At 43.9% G+C, this 18061-nt stretch overlaps 1 protein-coding gene across 1 annotated transcript in view; it reads right to left on the reverse strand.

The window, feature by feature from the left end:
- The window catches only part of FAM180A (family with sequence similarity 180 member A), a 31932-nt gene extending 22178 nt beyond the window's left edge, over nt 1–9754 (reverse strand). The window contains exon 1 of the mRNA XM_074949549.1: nt 9679–9754. Within this exon, the coding sequence (XP_074805650.1) occupies nt 9679–9754 (76 nt within the window). The remainder of the gene's footprint in view (nt 1–9678) is intronic.
- Nucleotides 9755–18061: the final 8307 nt, after the last annotated feature.

The following is an 18061-nucleotide window of genomic DNA, read 5'->3' on the forward strand; positions in this document are numbered from 1 at the left end:
TATCTAGACCCCTAGTGCCACATGCCATGATCCTCTCAATTGTCAGCTACTCCCTCCAACTACATTACGTGGGCTACTGAAGACAGCCTCGTTCCACACACATCATACTTTGCTCAGAGTTCTGCAAAACCCAGCCTGGCCCTGTGCAGCTGAGATGGTTCTGAGCTGAGACGAGGCAATGCGTGAGTGAGAGTGAACAAAGATAGATGAGGGAGAGTGAGGGGTAGTTTTTGTGTTAGATCATGCAGAAGTGAGCTTCAAAACACTTCCAGGAAGTAGGTCTCTGTTGTTCACTGATCTTAGTGGGTTTGATGGAGGACAACTGACAGCTCTGCAGTTCACTCATTAAAACCAGGAGCACGGCCACTGAGCCTCCCTTTGACAGGATGCAGCATGCCCTCTGTTCCACATCGGGCTAGCTCTGCTGATTTGTATAGAAGCAGGGCCATGACATTATTACCCATTTCCTGTCCCCTCTGGAGAGTTAACACTAGATTTCCATAGTCCTTTTGCTACCTGAGCACAAGCACCATTTGTACCCAACCGCTCTACTGGGGCACATGGGCGAAGAAAAACCTTGTGCCCTTTTCTCTCTCCTTTCATTTCTGTGCAGACACAACTGAGCCTTAAACTTTCCAGTCCAAGGAGAGACTATACTAACTCAGTCCCCTGTAACTCGTGGTTCTGTTTGTTTAAAAACTTGGTAGAGAGAAAAGAAAACCCTTTGTGTTTTAATAATTACTGGCTACCAGAACTTTCTGCCAACTTTGCATGCAGGTCTAGCAAAGCAGAAGTTCCTGCAATTATGAGAAATGTACAGTTCCAGTTATGGCATAATGTTCTAAACATCGATATTGCAATTTTAAAAAGTAGTGAAGGAGTACTTGTGGCACCTTAGAGACTAACAAATTTATTTGAACATAAGCTTTCGATGCATCCGATGAAATGAGCTGTAGCTCACGAAAGCTTATGCTCAAATAAATTTGTTAGTCTTTAAGGTGCCACAAGTCCTCCTTTTCTTTTTGTGGATACTGACTAACATGGCTGCTACTCTGAAAAAAGTAGTGAGTAACTGGAAATGGTGTTTGTCCAGTGCCAAACCATGGACAATAGCAATAAATAGCACAGTTACATGTATTAACATTAATTTTCTATTTTAGCTGGGTGATAGAGACACAAACACTACCCACAGGAATACAATCTGCATTTAATACAATACCCACAAGAATACAAGCTGCATTTAATGAAGAAAAATTCAAGGAAACAACTATTTTTCTCCTCTCCCGGGGTAAGAATAAACAATGTTGTGCAACATCTACCAGCATGGCCAACACAAGGGAATGAACAGGGGACTTCCAGACCTAAGAGCAGATGTCACTACATCTTAAGCTAAAGAAGCAGGCTCCCATGGGAAGGAACAGGGTGCATCTGTAACAGACCAACATCCTCTGTAGATTAGGCTCAAAGGGGAACACCTAACATACTGACCAGTGGGTTACAATTGCCATAACTATAAAGTTGTGTATGCTTTAATCTTTCCCACCCTCCATACTTATCACATTCTTTGTTTCTCCTTCCATCTTCTATTTTTCCCTCCCCTTTTATTTTCATGCATTATCCACTGTCCTCTCACCTGCTCTGTTTTCTTTTTGCCTCTAGCCCCTCCTCTAGTCTTTCTGTGTATCTATCTTCTGCCTTTTCCCCAACTCCCCTTGCCCAGCCTGTCCATTTTATAGATAGGTATGTGGTTCCCCCCCTCTGGCTCATATAAGCACTGCCAGTTTGGAAAGACAATATCCATTTTCAAAACAATGGAGAAACCAGAACACTGGCTCCATGCTATCCTAAAGCCCACAAACTGGATACTCTAACCCATGTCTCACCCATGCATGCAGATTTCCAGGTCAAAGTCAGTGCAGCTTTACAAGTTCATAGCTATGCAAATACTTTGCGTCATCATGTAATCCCAGCAGTCTACTCCCCAAGTATAACGAGGGTGTGGGCAATATATGTTCCACCACAGTGCAGCTTTGGGTATCTGGCCTGGAAATGCATCTTCCTGCCACTTGAACTCCCCAGGGAATCCAACCTGAGTCTCCAGCCTAACAAAGATGCCCTGTGCCTTCAGGAACTTTATTTTTCCTCACCCAGCTTTTTTGGGAGGCAGGGAAGGGAGGGACAGTCCACCTGACTCCTCCAAGCAAAGATGCTTGTGCAATGTTGAGTCACTGTGGCTGGTGACCTAATTCACTGTGGCTGGTGAGGAATTCCAAAACAATGAAAGGAATGAGTGCTGGTCTCGAGGGAGTTCGTCAGCTGCCAATTGGGCTGAGAAATGCCCCAGCATATGCTTTAATGAAAGAAGGAACCTTCTGTGGGAACGAAAGTGAGCAATGGTTCTTATTTTAGTCTACTCTTTTCTTTTTCACAGATTCATCTTCCGGGTCCCAATTCCAATACTCAATTCCCACCATCACTGCCACACTGATGATGAGACAATAGCAACCGGGCTATCATTACAGCACTAACTCTCATCGGAACCTCCGAGGGGATAAAAGCTGCTCCTTCTTAAAGGTTAAGCCACTTAATGGGTTAGTAAGCCCATGTTATGTAACAGACTGAGGCTGGTTCAAGGGACCATGTCTCAGATCCAGCAGTTACACAGCAGCCAGAAAGGCAGAATACCCATGGGGAGGATCTCTCCAAGGAAAAGCTGTTATAGCAATATATAAGTACAAAGTATGATTAGTTATTATTACGTCCAAGTGGTGGGGAGGAGAACTGGATGGAGAAAGGTGGGTGGAAAGGGTGCCTAATGCTCCTGCCTTTCTTTATGACGGGAGGAGGAAATCTGTATGGAAGTTTATCATTTTGGACTTTGGCCTGTGCCAAAGCATGTCTTCAGGTAACACTGGTCTGTATACTCAATGCTGATTGGGAAAACATTCCTTCCTTCATTCTGTGATACCATGGAACGACTCCTCCTTTCCCTGCTACCTTCTGATACCCATGTACCCCACACATGTGGCATTCAAAAGTGCTAAAGCCACTGCTGATGAAGACACCTTTAGCAAATTCCCAGCAATTCCTCATGCATGTGCTGGAGGTCTTTGATCATTCTCGCTTACTATGGGACATGGAGTAACAGATAATGGGTTAAATCTTGACTTCATTGAAATCAATGGCAAAAGTCCCATTCACTTCAGTGAGGCTGGGATTGCACTCACTAAATGGTACTTTAAACAAGAAATTAGACTGATCCACACATTTCAGACTCAGACCAAAACATTCCTAAAGTTTGTGTGTGTAGCTCCAGGGTTTTAGTGCAGGCCTGTCTCTAGCAGCGGTGTCCCATATATGTGTGCAAGGCTGATGGAAATGATCTGATTCATCTGCAACAGGCTTGCATTGAATGCTCGACCGACCTTTTTTTTTTTTTTTTTTAAAGCAGCCTTTACCACCTGTCTGGAACAAAGGCTTCTCTCACTTAAATCTGGCTGCCCAGAGCCCCGCTGTTTCGGGAGCCAGCAACATGCTGGGGTGGGGTTTGGTACAGAGCTGCAATGCTGGTTCTACACCTCTAGGAGATTTTCTGTGAAAGTAAAACTCTCCAAGGATTAAGTCCACTGGCTTTCCAATACTTTCTGCTGCTGGGGTGATACAAAGTAGCTTGAATGGGGATCAGGATCTGGCCCGTTTTTAACCTTGTCTGGGCTTGCTCTACCTCTACCTCAGGATCTCTTTAGTCCCTTGCCTGCTCTCTCTGCAATAGTTTCTTTACAAACTCACATTCTCACCACTGCTGGTGCAAGAGGCTTCTCCTCTGAACCATCTGCCATGTGGGACAGCCTCCCTGAAGATCTTCACCTCATCAACTCTCACTCTGTTTTCAGAGTCCACCTGAAAATACATTCCCCACCCCATTTTTCTTTTCTTTTCTTCTCTTTTCTTTTCTGTACTCACTCTATCTCCTTTTGGTCATTCTTTATTTTAAATTTATTTATTCTTTATTTAAATCTTCAAGTCTATTATTTAAGTCTAGTAAGTGTTTGTAGAGACACTGTTTGTATGCCATCAAATTTTAAAAACTTGCTCTTATATAGCACTTTTCATCAGTACATTTCAAAGCACTTTTCAAAGGAGAAGAAGAATCATTATTCTCATTTTACAGATGGGAAAACTGAGCCACAGAGAGGTCAGGTGACTTGCCCCAGGTCACCCAGTGGTAGAGCTAGGAGTAGAATCCAGGTCTCCTGAGTCACAGTCCAGTGTTCTAGCCACTAGCCCACACTGCTTCCTTTAAACATGGTCACGGTGTTTTGAATTGCATTGTCACTACTAATAAACTAACCTGAAATGAGGAGACCTCAGATACTTGTAACAAACATAGACCTCCGAGAATTGGTATAAACCCATGAAATTCAGGATAGGTGGGAGCCACAGATATAACTGGCCAGACGTTCTGCTGGCATAACTCCACAGAGTTCAGTGGAGTTACACTAGTGAAAAATTTAGCCCAATAATGTCAAACAAGCAAAATAATATGGGATCCAGGCACTCTTCAAGGCAATCATGGAAGCTAGATAAAAGGAAAGTCTTTTCTTTACTGTGTAAGAAGGAGAAAACTTTACACATGAGCATACAGAATTGGCCAAGTTTCATAATATTTCAAATCCTTCATAGTTTTGTATACATTTTTTATGAATCAGATAATAACTACTCTATGGAAATCAGAGCAAGTGAAAAGGACACTGCATTTAAAAAGCTCTTGTTCCAAGGCCAACTGGTGTGATTTGTTTTGATTCTTGGGCCAGACCTTTTACAATCATCATCATCATGTTCTATACAAGCCAAAGCCATGACCCAGTACACGTGGGGCTGCTGGGTGTGTATGTCCATTTGTGTGGTAATTACATGCTGTATTCAAGCCAGATTCCCTTTGCTTGCATCATCCAAGTCAGAAGTGATGAGTATTACTGTCAGCAGTGGAATCCTAGAGGCTGCTGCAGAAAGGAGGTGGGCAAGGTTTCATTTGCAATATGGGGCAGGGTGGGAAAGAGGAGAGTAATATAAAAAGTTTTGGTGATTCACCTTGTACCCTTGCCAGGACAGAATATATAGACATGTGGCAGAACCACCATGGACCTGGCATGGGCCCCCGGTCATGGATCAGATGAAGAATTAAAGGCTACCTCCAGTGTGAAATGGCTGGCTGGGCATGGACACACTTCCCCCTCCCACTTGGCTCCAGAAAGCGACCAGTTGTCTGCAGCTGTGGCAGCACTATAGGCGGCAGAATGTAACTCAAAATGGGAGTGACTTGAACAATGGCCATTCACTCAGGTTCAATACCTATATTGCCAGAACACTAGATGAAACACTAAGAATTAGGACTGTTCTGGGGAAATCAAGATAGACGGGGATCCTTTCTCCCCAGGGGCAAACACAAGAAATGTATCCAGGGAATAAATACATCCATAGCTTTATGGAATTGTAGATGATCCACTTTTGCAGAGAGTGGGAGGAGAGATTTATAGCAATGTGTATGGACCAAGTGAGAAAACCTTGACCTTCTTCCAACCTTACACTTTCCATTCCTCCTTCCCCAGCCTTCAATGGTGGGTGAAATTACAGACACAATTGCTTCCTCACTGTCCAAGGAAGCTCACCCCTGAGGAATCATACTGAATCTTCACCAACCAGAGGACCACACTACAAACACACCTCATTGGCTGTGTGGTGTTTGATTCTGATCAGGAAGCTCTGAAAGCTAATATATAAACTAACTGAACTGAAATGTGCAAACAAGTCTGGCTTTAGGGTTTTTACTATAAAACCAAGTAATTCCAAGAATGCAGATAATGAGCTAAATTCTACTCTCAGCTACACTGAAGTCAATGGAGTTAGTCCAGATTTATACTGGTCTATAGACAGAAAAAAAAAACAGAATTTGGCCCATGGTTTCCATAGTTACTGGACGCTGCCACTTTGCACATCTATGAAGCTCTAGAGTTTTGGTTCAAGCTCATCTGTAATAGTCACACCTCTTATTTGTACCTTATGACGGGGGGGAACAACTCATTATGGATCCAAAATTACATTTGCTTCAAAAGACCTGTTATTATCTTGCTGTTTCTCAGAGTAAATTAGTGAAATCAGAAATACCAGGCAGTGGAATTGAGGCTATAGAAAACTTCAGATGTGTAAAAGAAATATGCCTCATCTCCATTCAAGCTCCTCACTGGGCTGTTCTGAGTGTCACTTCTAGTCAATCTTTGTCCTGCATTGTAAGGTTCCCCATCTCACATTTGGATTTGGGCAGGTACATGAGACAGAGTGGGTGTGATATTCCATATGGTGCTACAAAAATTACTGTAGAATAGGGATGAGCAAGAAGAAAGGAAAGGTTTTTGGCAAAGCCCAGACTAGAATGGTGCACACCAACCAGTGATCAAACTCACCAGGAGGGGGAAGTAGAATAAAGCTCCCAACCAAGACCCATTCAGCCCAAGACCCTTTCCTCAGGTCTGGCTTTATTTTCAAACAAGCACTACAAAACAAGAGCAAATAAATTCAAGATACTGAGTACTAACGTCCCAAGGCTTACCCAGCTTCCACCACAGCTGGGAGGGGAGAGGAGATGATATCTCCCTTTGATAGCCATTCCTGAGTACTATGGAGAGACTCACCCTAAGGCTTCCCTGAGTCTCTCCTCGCTACTGCCCTGTTGCAGGGGAAGAAAGATTTAGATTTGGGTTCCTGCAGGTCATGTGCTCACAAGAGCTTAGAGGCTGTAACAGGTTCATTTGGGTGTGCACATGCACCTAAGGTCCAGTGCTCTGTTACAGTGTGATTCAGATCCTAGGTTCCATTTATAAGATCTCTCAAAGTTCAGAAATTTAACTAAATGTCTCTCATCTTCGCCCATCACTATCTCGGAGCAGAGATGGGCCAAATCCTTGACAGTGGGATTCTGATCCAGGTCCTGTTTTACCCAAACCTCCAACGTTTATCTTTACTGCAAAGGCCAACTATAAACTAACGAGGGACTTTTTGTTTTGTGAGGTAGTGTTTGCTTTAAATAATTTGTGCTACTGGTCACTTTGCAGATGACATGCAGCTCTAGGTTTTCATCAGATCCAGATGCTGTGCTGCCTTTGCATACCCAGTGCCAAGCCTAGATCAGGACTTGGATGAGAGTTAGATGGCTGAGGTTTCACCCAGAAAAGACTGAGGTGATGCTTGTGGGTTGAGGGAAGGATTCTGAGTGTATAGTAAGGATGTGTCCTGTCCCCATGATTGATACAAATTTCCCCATACATTTTCAAGAGATTAATAAATTAGGGTTGCCTTTGGACTCCCAGATGCTCCTACACCCAAACAGAGATTGGTGGCCAAGGGGGTTTTTCCCTCCCCTATCTACATCTGGTTGCAACTATTTCTCTCACATCAGGATCTTGCTACTGTAATTCATGCCTTTGTCCCTTTGAGACTAGATTGCAAAATGGGCTTCACCATGGGGCACCCTGGAAGACTACTAGAAAGCTACAGGAGATGCTGGAAGGTGCCTGCTTCTCTGTGAAGAGGTATTAACCGCAACTCGCATATTCCATCATTCTGTTCACTTCCAGATGCCATACAGGTTATTGGCTTTGCTGAATGGTTTGGGTCCTGGCCATCTGAGATAGCTCCTACCCCAACCCCCTGCCCTCATTCATAGTCATGGCCGTTGAGTTTAACAGCTGATGGTGTTCAAGCTAGCAGTCTCCAGGTTTACCCATCTAGGACTGAGGACAGGATGTTCTCATTGGAAGGCCCCTGACTGAAACTGGGTTCCCCCACTGCTTTAACAGAGCCCAAGTCTGTTGACCTCTAGGGCAAGATGTAAGGCTCAACACTCTGTTCTCAGGTTTCTGCTAAGGGAGGGGCTGCCATGCTGGTATTTCATGGGGGAGTATGGGAGAGGGCAGGAATTCCTGGGGCAGCTATGGTAGCAAGAGCGCCTGGAAACAGCTCCTGCAGCTGAGAGGGCCAGGTGCCAGTGAACAGTCAGCGGGTCCTCCCCATTGAAGCCCCTTGCCTCCAGCTGATACCCCTACACCAGCAGGGTGGGAGTTGGATCTCCTACTTCTTTTCTGTAGTGCTCACCAGGAAGTGCCACCCTTATGCTTGCCCCAAAAATCTTCCAGAAAATGGAGTTGAAACTCTCAGCATTACCACTCTCTAAAAGCTACTAGGGGAAGAACGGGGCCCTCTTCTTTTTCCCTCCACATTTTGTTCATGATCCTTGGACTTTAGTAATTACACGAATTCGATAAATTAAAGCAAATGAATCAATAAAAACAAAGAAGGGCATTAAATGTATCGCAGTAATTTCATGACCAATGGATGGATTTCTTTTTGTCCTCTCTACTTCAAAGACATCGGTCCTGACAAGATGCCCAACTTCCCTGCCCCGATACACCCAGAGGTAGGATTTATTTCAAAGAGCAATGCATAATTGTTATTTCCCTTTTACCCCCTTCTTATCAGCGTGACACACAGATGAGGTAATGCCTTGTAGAGTGCTGTTCACTGGTATATCTGTAAGCACTTTTTACAAAGGATACCAATATCACTATCCCCGTTTTACTGATGGGGAAACTAAGGCAGAGAGCAGAAGAGACTTACTCAATGCCCTGCAGCCAGCAACAGAGCTGGGACTAGAGCCCAGGTCTTCTAAGTCTCAGCCCAGTGCGCTAGCCACTAGGCAACGCTGCCTCCTAGAGAAGAGTTAAAATGTCATCCAACTTCAGTCACTGATGCTCCTTCAAAAATCCAACTCTTGTTATAAAGCACAGACCCAGTTAGAAAGGAATCAAGCCTACAGAAGGAGGAGAGGAGGCTGAAGAATAAATTGAACTTGTACTTCATTGGTGCCAAAGTTCCTTTGAAAAGTCTGTGGGTTTAGGTTCAGTCCCAAAAAATTCCGTTAGGAGGTGTTTCCTTTCCCCATTCCAGACCGTGCTACCAAAGCAGTCACAGAACCACAACCAAATTCCAGTGGCGAGAATAAAGAAAAAGAGAAAGTTTTTAAAAAATAATTAGTAAAAATACTGGATGGGGCCACATAGGGTAATTCCTGAATTGGCTGGACACACAAAGCTGTAGCTCACGAAAGCTTATGCTCAAATAAATTTGTTAGTCTCTAAGGTGCCACAAGTCCTCCTTTTCTTTTTACTTTGTAAGTCACTGAAAAAAAGTATAAATATACATAGGTAATTCCATGTAGCTTCATACTGACAGCTTTCTGTATAAGAAACATGCTAGTCCCGCAGTCTCAGAGTTCCTATTACTTAGGTGCCCTGTATCCTGCAGGTATTTTAATTTTTGACCCATGTAGCTTCTTCTTTTTAAACCCCTAACACCTGCCCAGGAGAGAAGATAGAATCATGCCCCTTGTGGATGGCAATGCTTTTGGTCTGGATTTCATGTCCGGAAAAAGATGCCTCTAGTTTTATTTTAATAGAAGGGAGAAGAAAGTGAGAAGATTTTTTTTTAAATTAACCTGCTGTGAATGGGGAAAAAAAATTCAAGAGCTGGGAGTGACAAAATAAAAAAAAATATCATAATAGAACCATTCTGTAATTTCAGCTTTCTCCCATAAATGGTTTTTTGTTTGTAATATTTAAATCTTACCTCTGTTCCACCTCGGGCTCACAGTGGCATGAGCATTGTAATAGAAAAGCAGCAGTAGCAAAGTCTTCCAATGCATCCTTTACTTTAAAATCTCTCTATATATCTATATATTAGCTATTTGTTTCCTGGCTTCCTTTTCAGGAGGAGACAACTACCTCCCCAACCCAAAGGAAGAACCTGTCTGTTCTCCTGAGTGCAACTGAAGTCAGTGTAGCAGCTCTTCCCCTAAACCAACTCTCCTAGGGATCAGTGAACTTGCTTTCATAGGCACACTTTGTTTTTATCCACATCTGGAATGACTCATGGTGCATGTGAGTTTGCTGGCAGCTGAGAGAATAAATGTCATTACATTTTTGTATTCAAGTTCCATTTGTTAGAAGGGCCATTTTTTTAAAGTCAAATAAACAGACAGGAGCAACTTTATGAAAGAACACTATTAAATGGTTGTTCTGTAGGTTTTTTCTCTGCTATGCGCATGGGCATACGCTAAAATGTAGCTCAGCTAAAAGCCAGCTCTGTGGTGATGTGTGCTGCATTCCTTGGATGCATAATACAGGGAGTGAGGCATATTCACTGAAGGAACATTTTGCCACTGTGATTCACAGGCATTGCTCATTTATAGAGAACACTAAAATAAAATACTTAGAGTGTGAGTTCTTTGAAACAGAGACCATCTTTTTGTTCTGTGTCTGTACAGCACCTAATACACAGGGGTCCTGGTCCATGATTGGCGCTCCTAGGCACTCCCACAATACAAATAAATAATAATAAATAAAATAATAATGAAATGCATCAGTCAGGGTGTATTTGGGTGGAAAGTGTCTACAGCAGTCACCATTCGTGAAGTGAAAAGTATTTGATAGTTGCCTCCTTGATGATGCTAGTCCATACAACAAAATACACTGAATCTGGCATCACTGAAAGATTCTACTCGGGAGAGACCCAGAATGGAAACAAAGGGGGTATACAGGTAAAGAAAAATGAGGTATACTGTCAGAGTTGTAGGATGATCCACCACCACCCTTCAGGTCAAGACTAAGGTGCACTGAGATCACACAGGGTTGAAATATCAGGGGGTTGCTACGGATCAGGACAGAGGGAAGTAGTAGTGGGATGCGGATACTAAGAGATGATCAATGCGTGATACAAATATTCATTTGCTTCTCAATTTTCTATTTAGCGCCTAGAAATCCGTGATGGACGCAGAGATAGATTGTGGCTCTAATTCTTCTCTTGTGTACACGTATGTAAGCCAGGAGCAACTTCAATGAAGTGAGTGGAGTTACACTGGGGTAAAACTGGCATACATGAGAAGAGAATCCAGCTCAGATTTCATCGATTAGCAGAGTTACAGGGAAGGGCCAAGGAATAGGAGAGGATACTTCAAATCAGGAGTGATGTCCATGGCAGGCCTGCATAGAGGAAACCTGCCCAGCCCTGGTCTCTCTCATACCATGCTCTAACCAAGGCTACAATTCCTTCCCTAGCCCAAGTACCAAATTCAAGCAAACTGTTATAACTATTTGTAAAGGAAAAGGGGGTGGGGAGGCGGGGGAAATGACAATGGGGCAAATTCAGTAGTGTTGTTTAAGGTGGTGTAAATTGTATTCCAATTTTCCTAGATGCAGACTTTCTCAGATGTATTTACACTCACATAATGGTATGTGACTGAAAGGGAGTAATTTACATGCCAAGGAGATGGAAGACATAAAGTAAAGCAGAGAATAACTGACTGTAACTCATGCATTCTTACACTCTCTTGTTAACTGCTTGTCTTGCAACCCTCCTTTCTTCTGGAACCTTGTTGTGTGAGGGGTGGCAATGAACATCAGCTTTGACTCTGAGGGCCCAATTCATCTTTGCGTTGGTCCAGTTTTATATCAGTGTAACACCACTGAAATCACAGATGTAAAATAGGGATAATGCAGTAGTGGATCAGGCTCTTAGTGGCCCCAATTCAGAGATGATAGGCAAAGGGTTGGGTGTGTAAGTTGCACAGTGGTAAGAGTCTGAGGCACGTCTACACTGAGGAAATTTAACCCCTAATGTAAATGCATTGCACCAGCACAAAATGGATTTTACACTGGTGCAGCTTAATCCAGAAAATAAATTGATTTGGGGTAAACCCTCTTTTAGGCCAGCATAGTACATAGTGGAGTTTACAGGTTGGTATCAACTCAGCTGTACCATTTACTTACATCAGTACAGCTACACTGGTGTGAAGTCCCTTAGTGTAGATGGGGCTGGAGAGTGAGGTTGTTTAATGTATATTTAGGGTAGGAGGGTCAGAAATAAGGGGAAATTGCATCATCTGAGATTTCTACTAGACTTAATATAGATTTACTTAAAGTTAGGCTCACCTTGGACTTTTGTCCAATGATTCATTTATTTGAACCCCTTTGGACCCGTTTTTTCGGAGCTCACAAACTCTCCGCAACCTCACTGCAAAGCTCGCTTTCCCAGTGCAGTGTTTGTTCAGCCTGGCAAGCCTCTCTGAGCACACTAACACCTTTCATAGAATCATAGAATATCAGGGTTGGAAGGAACCTCAGGAGTTCATTTAGTCCAACCCCCGGCTCAAAGCAGGACCAATCCCCAACTAAATCATCCCAGCCAGGGCTTTGTCAAGCCTGGCCTTAAAAACCTCTAAGGAAGGAGATTCCACCACCTCCCTAGGTAACGCATTCCAGTGCTTCACCACCCTCCTAGTGAAAAAGTTTTTCCTAATATCCAACCTAAACCTCCCCCACTGCAACTTGAGACCATTACTCCTTGTTCTGTCATCTGCTACCACTGAGAACAGTCTAGATCCATCCTCTTTGGAACCCCCTTTCAAGTAGTTGAAAGCAGCTATCAAATCCCCCCCCATTCTTCTCTTCTGCAGACTAAACAATCCCAGTTCCCTCAGCCTCTCCTCATAAGTCATGTGTTCAGTCCCCTAATCATTTTTGTTGCCCTCCGCTGGACGCTTTTTCACATCCTTCTTGTAGTGTGGGGCCCAAAACTGGACACAGTACTCCAGATGAGGCCTCACCAGTGCCGAATGGAGGGGAACAGTCACGTCCTTCGATCTGCTGGCAATACCCCTACTTATACAGCCCAAAATGCCGTTAGTCTTCTTGGCAACAAGGGCACACTGTTGACTCATATTCAGCTTCTCGTTCACTGTAACCCCTTCGGTCCTTTTCTGCAGAACTGCTGCCTAGCCGCTCGGTCCCTAGTCTGTAGCAGTGCATGGGATTCTTCCATCCTAAGTGCAGGACTCTGCACTTGTCCTTGTTGAACCTCATCAGATTTCTTTTGGCCCAATCCTCCAATTTGTCTAGGTCCCTCTGTATCCTATCCCTACCCTCCAGTGTATCTACCTCTCCTCCCAGTTTAGTGTCATCTGCAAACTTGCTGAGGGTGCAATCCACGCCATCCTCCAGATCATTAATGAAGATATGGAACAAAACTGGCCCCAGGACCAACCCTTGGGGCACTCCACTTGATACCGGCTGCCAACTAGACATGGAGCCATTGATCACTACTTGTTGAGCCCGACGATCTAGCCAGCTTTCTATCCACCTTATAGTCCATTCATCCAGCCCATACTTCTTAAACTTGCTGGCAAGAATACTGTGGAAGACTGTATCAAAAGCTTTGCTAAAGTCAAGGAATAACACGTCCACTGCTTTCCCCTCATCCACAGAGCCAGTTATCTCATCATAGAAGGCAATTAGATTAGTCAGGCATGACTTGCCCTTGGTGAATCCAAGCAGACTGTTCCTGATCGCTTTCCTCTCCTCTAAGTGCTTCAGAATTGATTCCTTGAGGACCTGCTCCATGATTTTTCCAGGGACTGAGGTGAGGCTGACTGGCCTGTAGTTTCCAGGATTGTCCTTCTTCCCTTTTTTTAAAGATGGGCACTACATTAGCCTTTTTCCAGTCGTCCGGGACTGCCCCCGATTGCCATGAGTTTTCAAAGATAATGGCCAATGGCTCTGCAATCACATCCGCCAACTCCTTTAGCACTCTCGGATGCAGCACATCCGGTCCCATGGACTTGTGCTCGTCCAGCTTTTCTAAATAGCTTCAGATCTGATTCTATAATAGGGCCGCAAATGATGCACATTTGCCTGTCATCTCTGAATTGGGTGTTTTTTAATGAAGAAAATGCAGCTGTAGTTATGAAGTGCCAGCCTAAAAATAGCGCATAAGGGAACCATTCTCTTTCCAATGCTACCAGTGTAAATTACTCTGTACAAATGTATAAATCGTCCCAACAATCAGTATGAGATTAGGTATCACACACACACACACTCTCTCTCTCTCACCCACACACACACACACACCATCCTTGCTATTAAGAAACCTCAGGATAAACCAGTTTTCAAACAAGCACAGGAAACATAGCCACACATCTTCTATTCATTTTAACGACTGTCCTGGATATTTGCTCCAATTCCAGCCTGATGCAAATCACAGCTTACCCTGCCTGTACTAAGGGTTTGAACCAGTGCAGCTACACCGATGGCTGAAACTGGGGCAAGTCTCCAGCATCCACCACAGTTATACCCCCTATCTTGCCCTGAAATTTTCAAACAGGAAAATGTTATAACAGAGGTGGAGTCAGTTTGAGGATATTCCATTATGGAGAAAGAAGACACACCGGAGGAGATCTGGTTTAAAAATTTTTTGACACAGGAGAGTGCAACTTGTTCTACACAAAAAGAACAGGAGGACTTGTGGCACCTTAGAGACTAACCAATTTATTTGAGCATAAGCTTTCGTGAGCTACAGCTCACTTCATCAGATGCACGAAAGCTTATGCTCGAATAAATTGGTTAGTCTCTAAGATGCCACAAGTACTCTTTTTCTTTTTGCGAATACAGACTAACACGGCTGCTACTCTGAAACTTGTTCTACACAGTTTTTGTCCTGCTTTAGAAATAGATATGGGTAAAATGGTGCAACTCCCTAGTGTGGACAATTATACTGAAATAAAGGTTTAGCATATTCCCCTAAATTTAGAGCTGTAAAGCAGTCAGGGAAAAATAATTTATTCCTATGAGCTGGTCAGTTGTTGAGATTGAGAGTCTTTCAATTTTCCCAGGTCTGTGAAAGACTTCAGGCCCCAGGGCGGTGGGGAGGGCGGAGAGGGAGAGGATGTGCCAAGCTTCTAGCTCTGGCAGGTGTTAGGAGTGTGCAGGAAATTTGATATTTCAGGGACTCGCAACAGTATTACTGGAGCCCAAGAGAATCCATTTTACATTTGGGACAAACATTCCTGTATACCAGCACCAGTGCTACCATTTACTGTTAATATACATTGGTGCTCCAACACAGTCTGTGTTCTGGGACTAGAAGCAATAGAATGAAAGGTGAGCCGGGGACATCCAAGAAGCTGCCAGCTGTTTTCCGTGTACTGTGGCAGCAGCAGAAGCTTCCTACAGTGAAGAAGGAAATCTGGCATCTATCCCCACAGCCTGATGATGTTCTGCTCTCTGTGCTGCTTGCGCCAACCATCACAAACAATCTGATGGGAGAGGGGCAGCCCTTGAAGCTTGACTGTTCCCACTGGGCAGGCCCCGTAGGAGACCACCTTGCTTTCAGATGAATCAAAATTCCACAGGCATTATTGGGTAGGGATTTACATTGAAGATGCCACTGTCTACGATGGCCCATATATACTAAGGCCCATTGTGCTAGGTGCTGTATAAGCACACAGTGGGATACAGCCTCTGTCCTGAAGAGCTTGCAGTCTAAAAAAGACAAGATAGATAAACAGAGCAAACAGAGGTGAAGGGACTTGCCCAAGGTCAGAGATCTCCAGAATCCCAATCCAGGGCCCTGTTCCTTAGACCATAGTGCCTCCCACATGCTAGTATTCTGACATTGTCCATTTATACTGGGTCACTAATAATCACAATAATTGGTACTTTTATATAAGCTCCTTTCACTTGAGTATCTCAAAGCACTTTTACAAACATTAAACAAGTCTGTACACACTCTTGTGAGGTAGGCTGTTATCATCATCGTCATCTCCACTATATAGGTGGAGAACTGAGGCACAGAGAGGTTAAATGACTTGCTCAAGGCCTCACAAGGTAAGTTAGTGTTAGAGGTGAGAATAGCACTCAAGAGTTGTGACTACCACGGCCACTGCCAACTGCTCTTCTGGTACACCCATGTATTCCAGTACCAGTACATACAACACCAATGCCAAACCCCAAAAGCCAAATGTGACTGAACCAAGCCACTATGGACCTTTCTAGTCAGGAGCCCCACCAAAGTCATCTTTTTCCCCCCTTCAAATAACAGTTCACTGAAGCAGATTACTGTCAGTTGAGCGATTACTGGCTTCTCATTATCTGTAATGGCTCTTGTTAGCCTCTCAAATATTTCTGTTGTAGTTTACAGCTGTTTGCAATAACCAGAGGCAAAAATCTCACAAGAACTTCTGGGAAGCCTGCTGACTATGGCCTGGAATTAACTTTATGTTTCAGTGTCGTTATCCGTTGGACAAGGAGACTTTAGGTCTGAGAAAATTAATAGCCTCCGGAAGGGAGGAACATGGCACAGTTCAAATATACCCCAATTTGTGTAGAGCTATTATGTTGCCCCACCACCACCCAGGTTCCCAATTCACATAGCATGTGAGTCTCAGTTACAGAGCCTGGCTCTTTAGCTCAAGCTGTAGAAATTCATGCTTTGAGCCCTAAAGGTCCCTGGTACAGTTCCTGGGATGTTAGCCAAAATGGCAGTTGCGACACTAGTACAAACAGGAAGCAAAGACAGGGGAGGCTGAAGGTACAGTAGCAAGAGTTACTCATTATGGCAAGTGACTGATGGTGAAGGGAGAAAAGGTGGCTGATTGGTCTCCCTCTCCACCGCTACGTAAAATATATACAGCTAACTCTTATTTGTGACCTCTGGGCCAGACCCTCAGGTGAAGTAAATAGTTGTATCTCCATTGACTTCAACGTACAATACAGCATTACCCTTGTCTGTTAAGTTTAAAAGTCTCCAAAATCTTATTTGCTTTTCTAGATTCTTTACAGGGGGCTAGTGGGTTGCAATGGCAAGAAGCCAATGTAAACACCAAGGCCATGACTTGCAGTTAAGTGAGAGAAAACGCTATCAGCAGTGCTATCGTAGGGTGAGAGCCAGATTGAAGCAGACAAGAAAGCCGTGCCTCAAACCACTGCTAAAATCATAAAGAAAGGTCAGCTATGCAGAGAATTTCCTGCCTTTCAGCCCAGAAAGTCAACCGCAGCCCTGTACATGCGCAGAAGAGGGATTTAGGATTAATTCCTCAGAAGTCTCTCTTCAGTAAAACACCACCATACATTTTAAATTCAAACCCAAAGAAAACTGGACTTGAGAACAGAAAAGCAGACCAACTGGTGCCATTTCTAGAGCAAAGAGAAATACTGAATGAGAAATACAGTCTCATTACCAGAAACAATGGGATGGAAGCTTTGTTTATTTTCTTGCTCAGCAGCAAACACAGCACTAGATTCAAGACAGCCCATTGAACTAGTGGAAGGGGCACTTGGGAGATGGAGAAGGAAAGTGCTGTGTGTATAGCACGAGGCTGTCAGTTTAGTGGCAGATTATATCATGAGAGTGGCAGGCCTGGAGTGGCAGCCAGGGCTCAATTCCTGACTCTGCCACATGCCTTCCTGTGTGACCTCGACTAACTCATTGACTCTGTCAGCCTCAGTTCCCCATCTGTAACATAAGAAGGAGAAAAAAAACTAGGAGTACTTGCGGCACCTTAGAGACTAACAAATTTATTTTGGCATAGGACAAAACTCTTTATTCCCCATCCTTTGTCTGCTTGTCTAAATGAACTGTAAACTCTTTCAGACAGAGACTGTCTCTACTTGGCATACAATGCCAAGATCAATGGAGCCTTGATCTCGATTGAGGTCCTTCGCTGCTACAGTAGTACAATTAATTGTAAGAACCCTGTGCCTTTGGATTTAGAGACCCAGAAGGTTCCCAGAGGCAAAAAGGAATTTTTAAAAAAGGTTAAATTCTAATCCAGGGCAGACTGATTGATATTCCATATGTAAATCTGCTCACTGATGTAAGAACGGAGTGACCAGCTCTTCCAAATGAAAAACTAGGACATTGGTCTCAGAGGCAGGTATGCCAGGAAGGGTTTTGGGAAATCAGGGAAGAGTGACCACAGGTGGCTACTCCTTCCTTCCCCTACCCCTCCTCAGCATTCCAGTTTTCCAGGGTTTCTGGTCACCCCGTGAGAGAGGGCAATTTGTTGATCACGATGATTACAGCCAAATCTCATACTCCTACCGACAGCAAGAAACAAAGGGAAAACACAGGCAGTCTGGAAGTGGAAAGGTGGTCAGCAGCAATTAGATATCGCTGACTG

Source organism: Natator depressus, chromosome 1 (genome assembly GCF_965152275.1).
Source record: "Natator depressus isolate rNatDep1 chromosome 1, rNatDep2.hap1, whole genome shotgun sequence".
NCBI classification, from domain to species: domain Eukaryota; kingdom Metazoa; phylum Chordata; order Testudines; family Cheloniidae; genus Natator; species Natator depressus.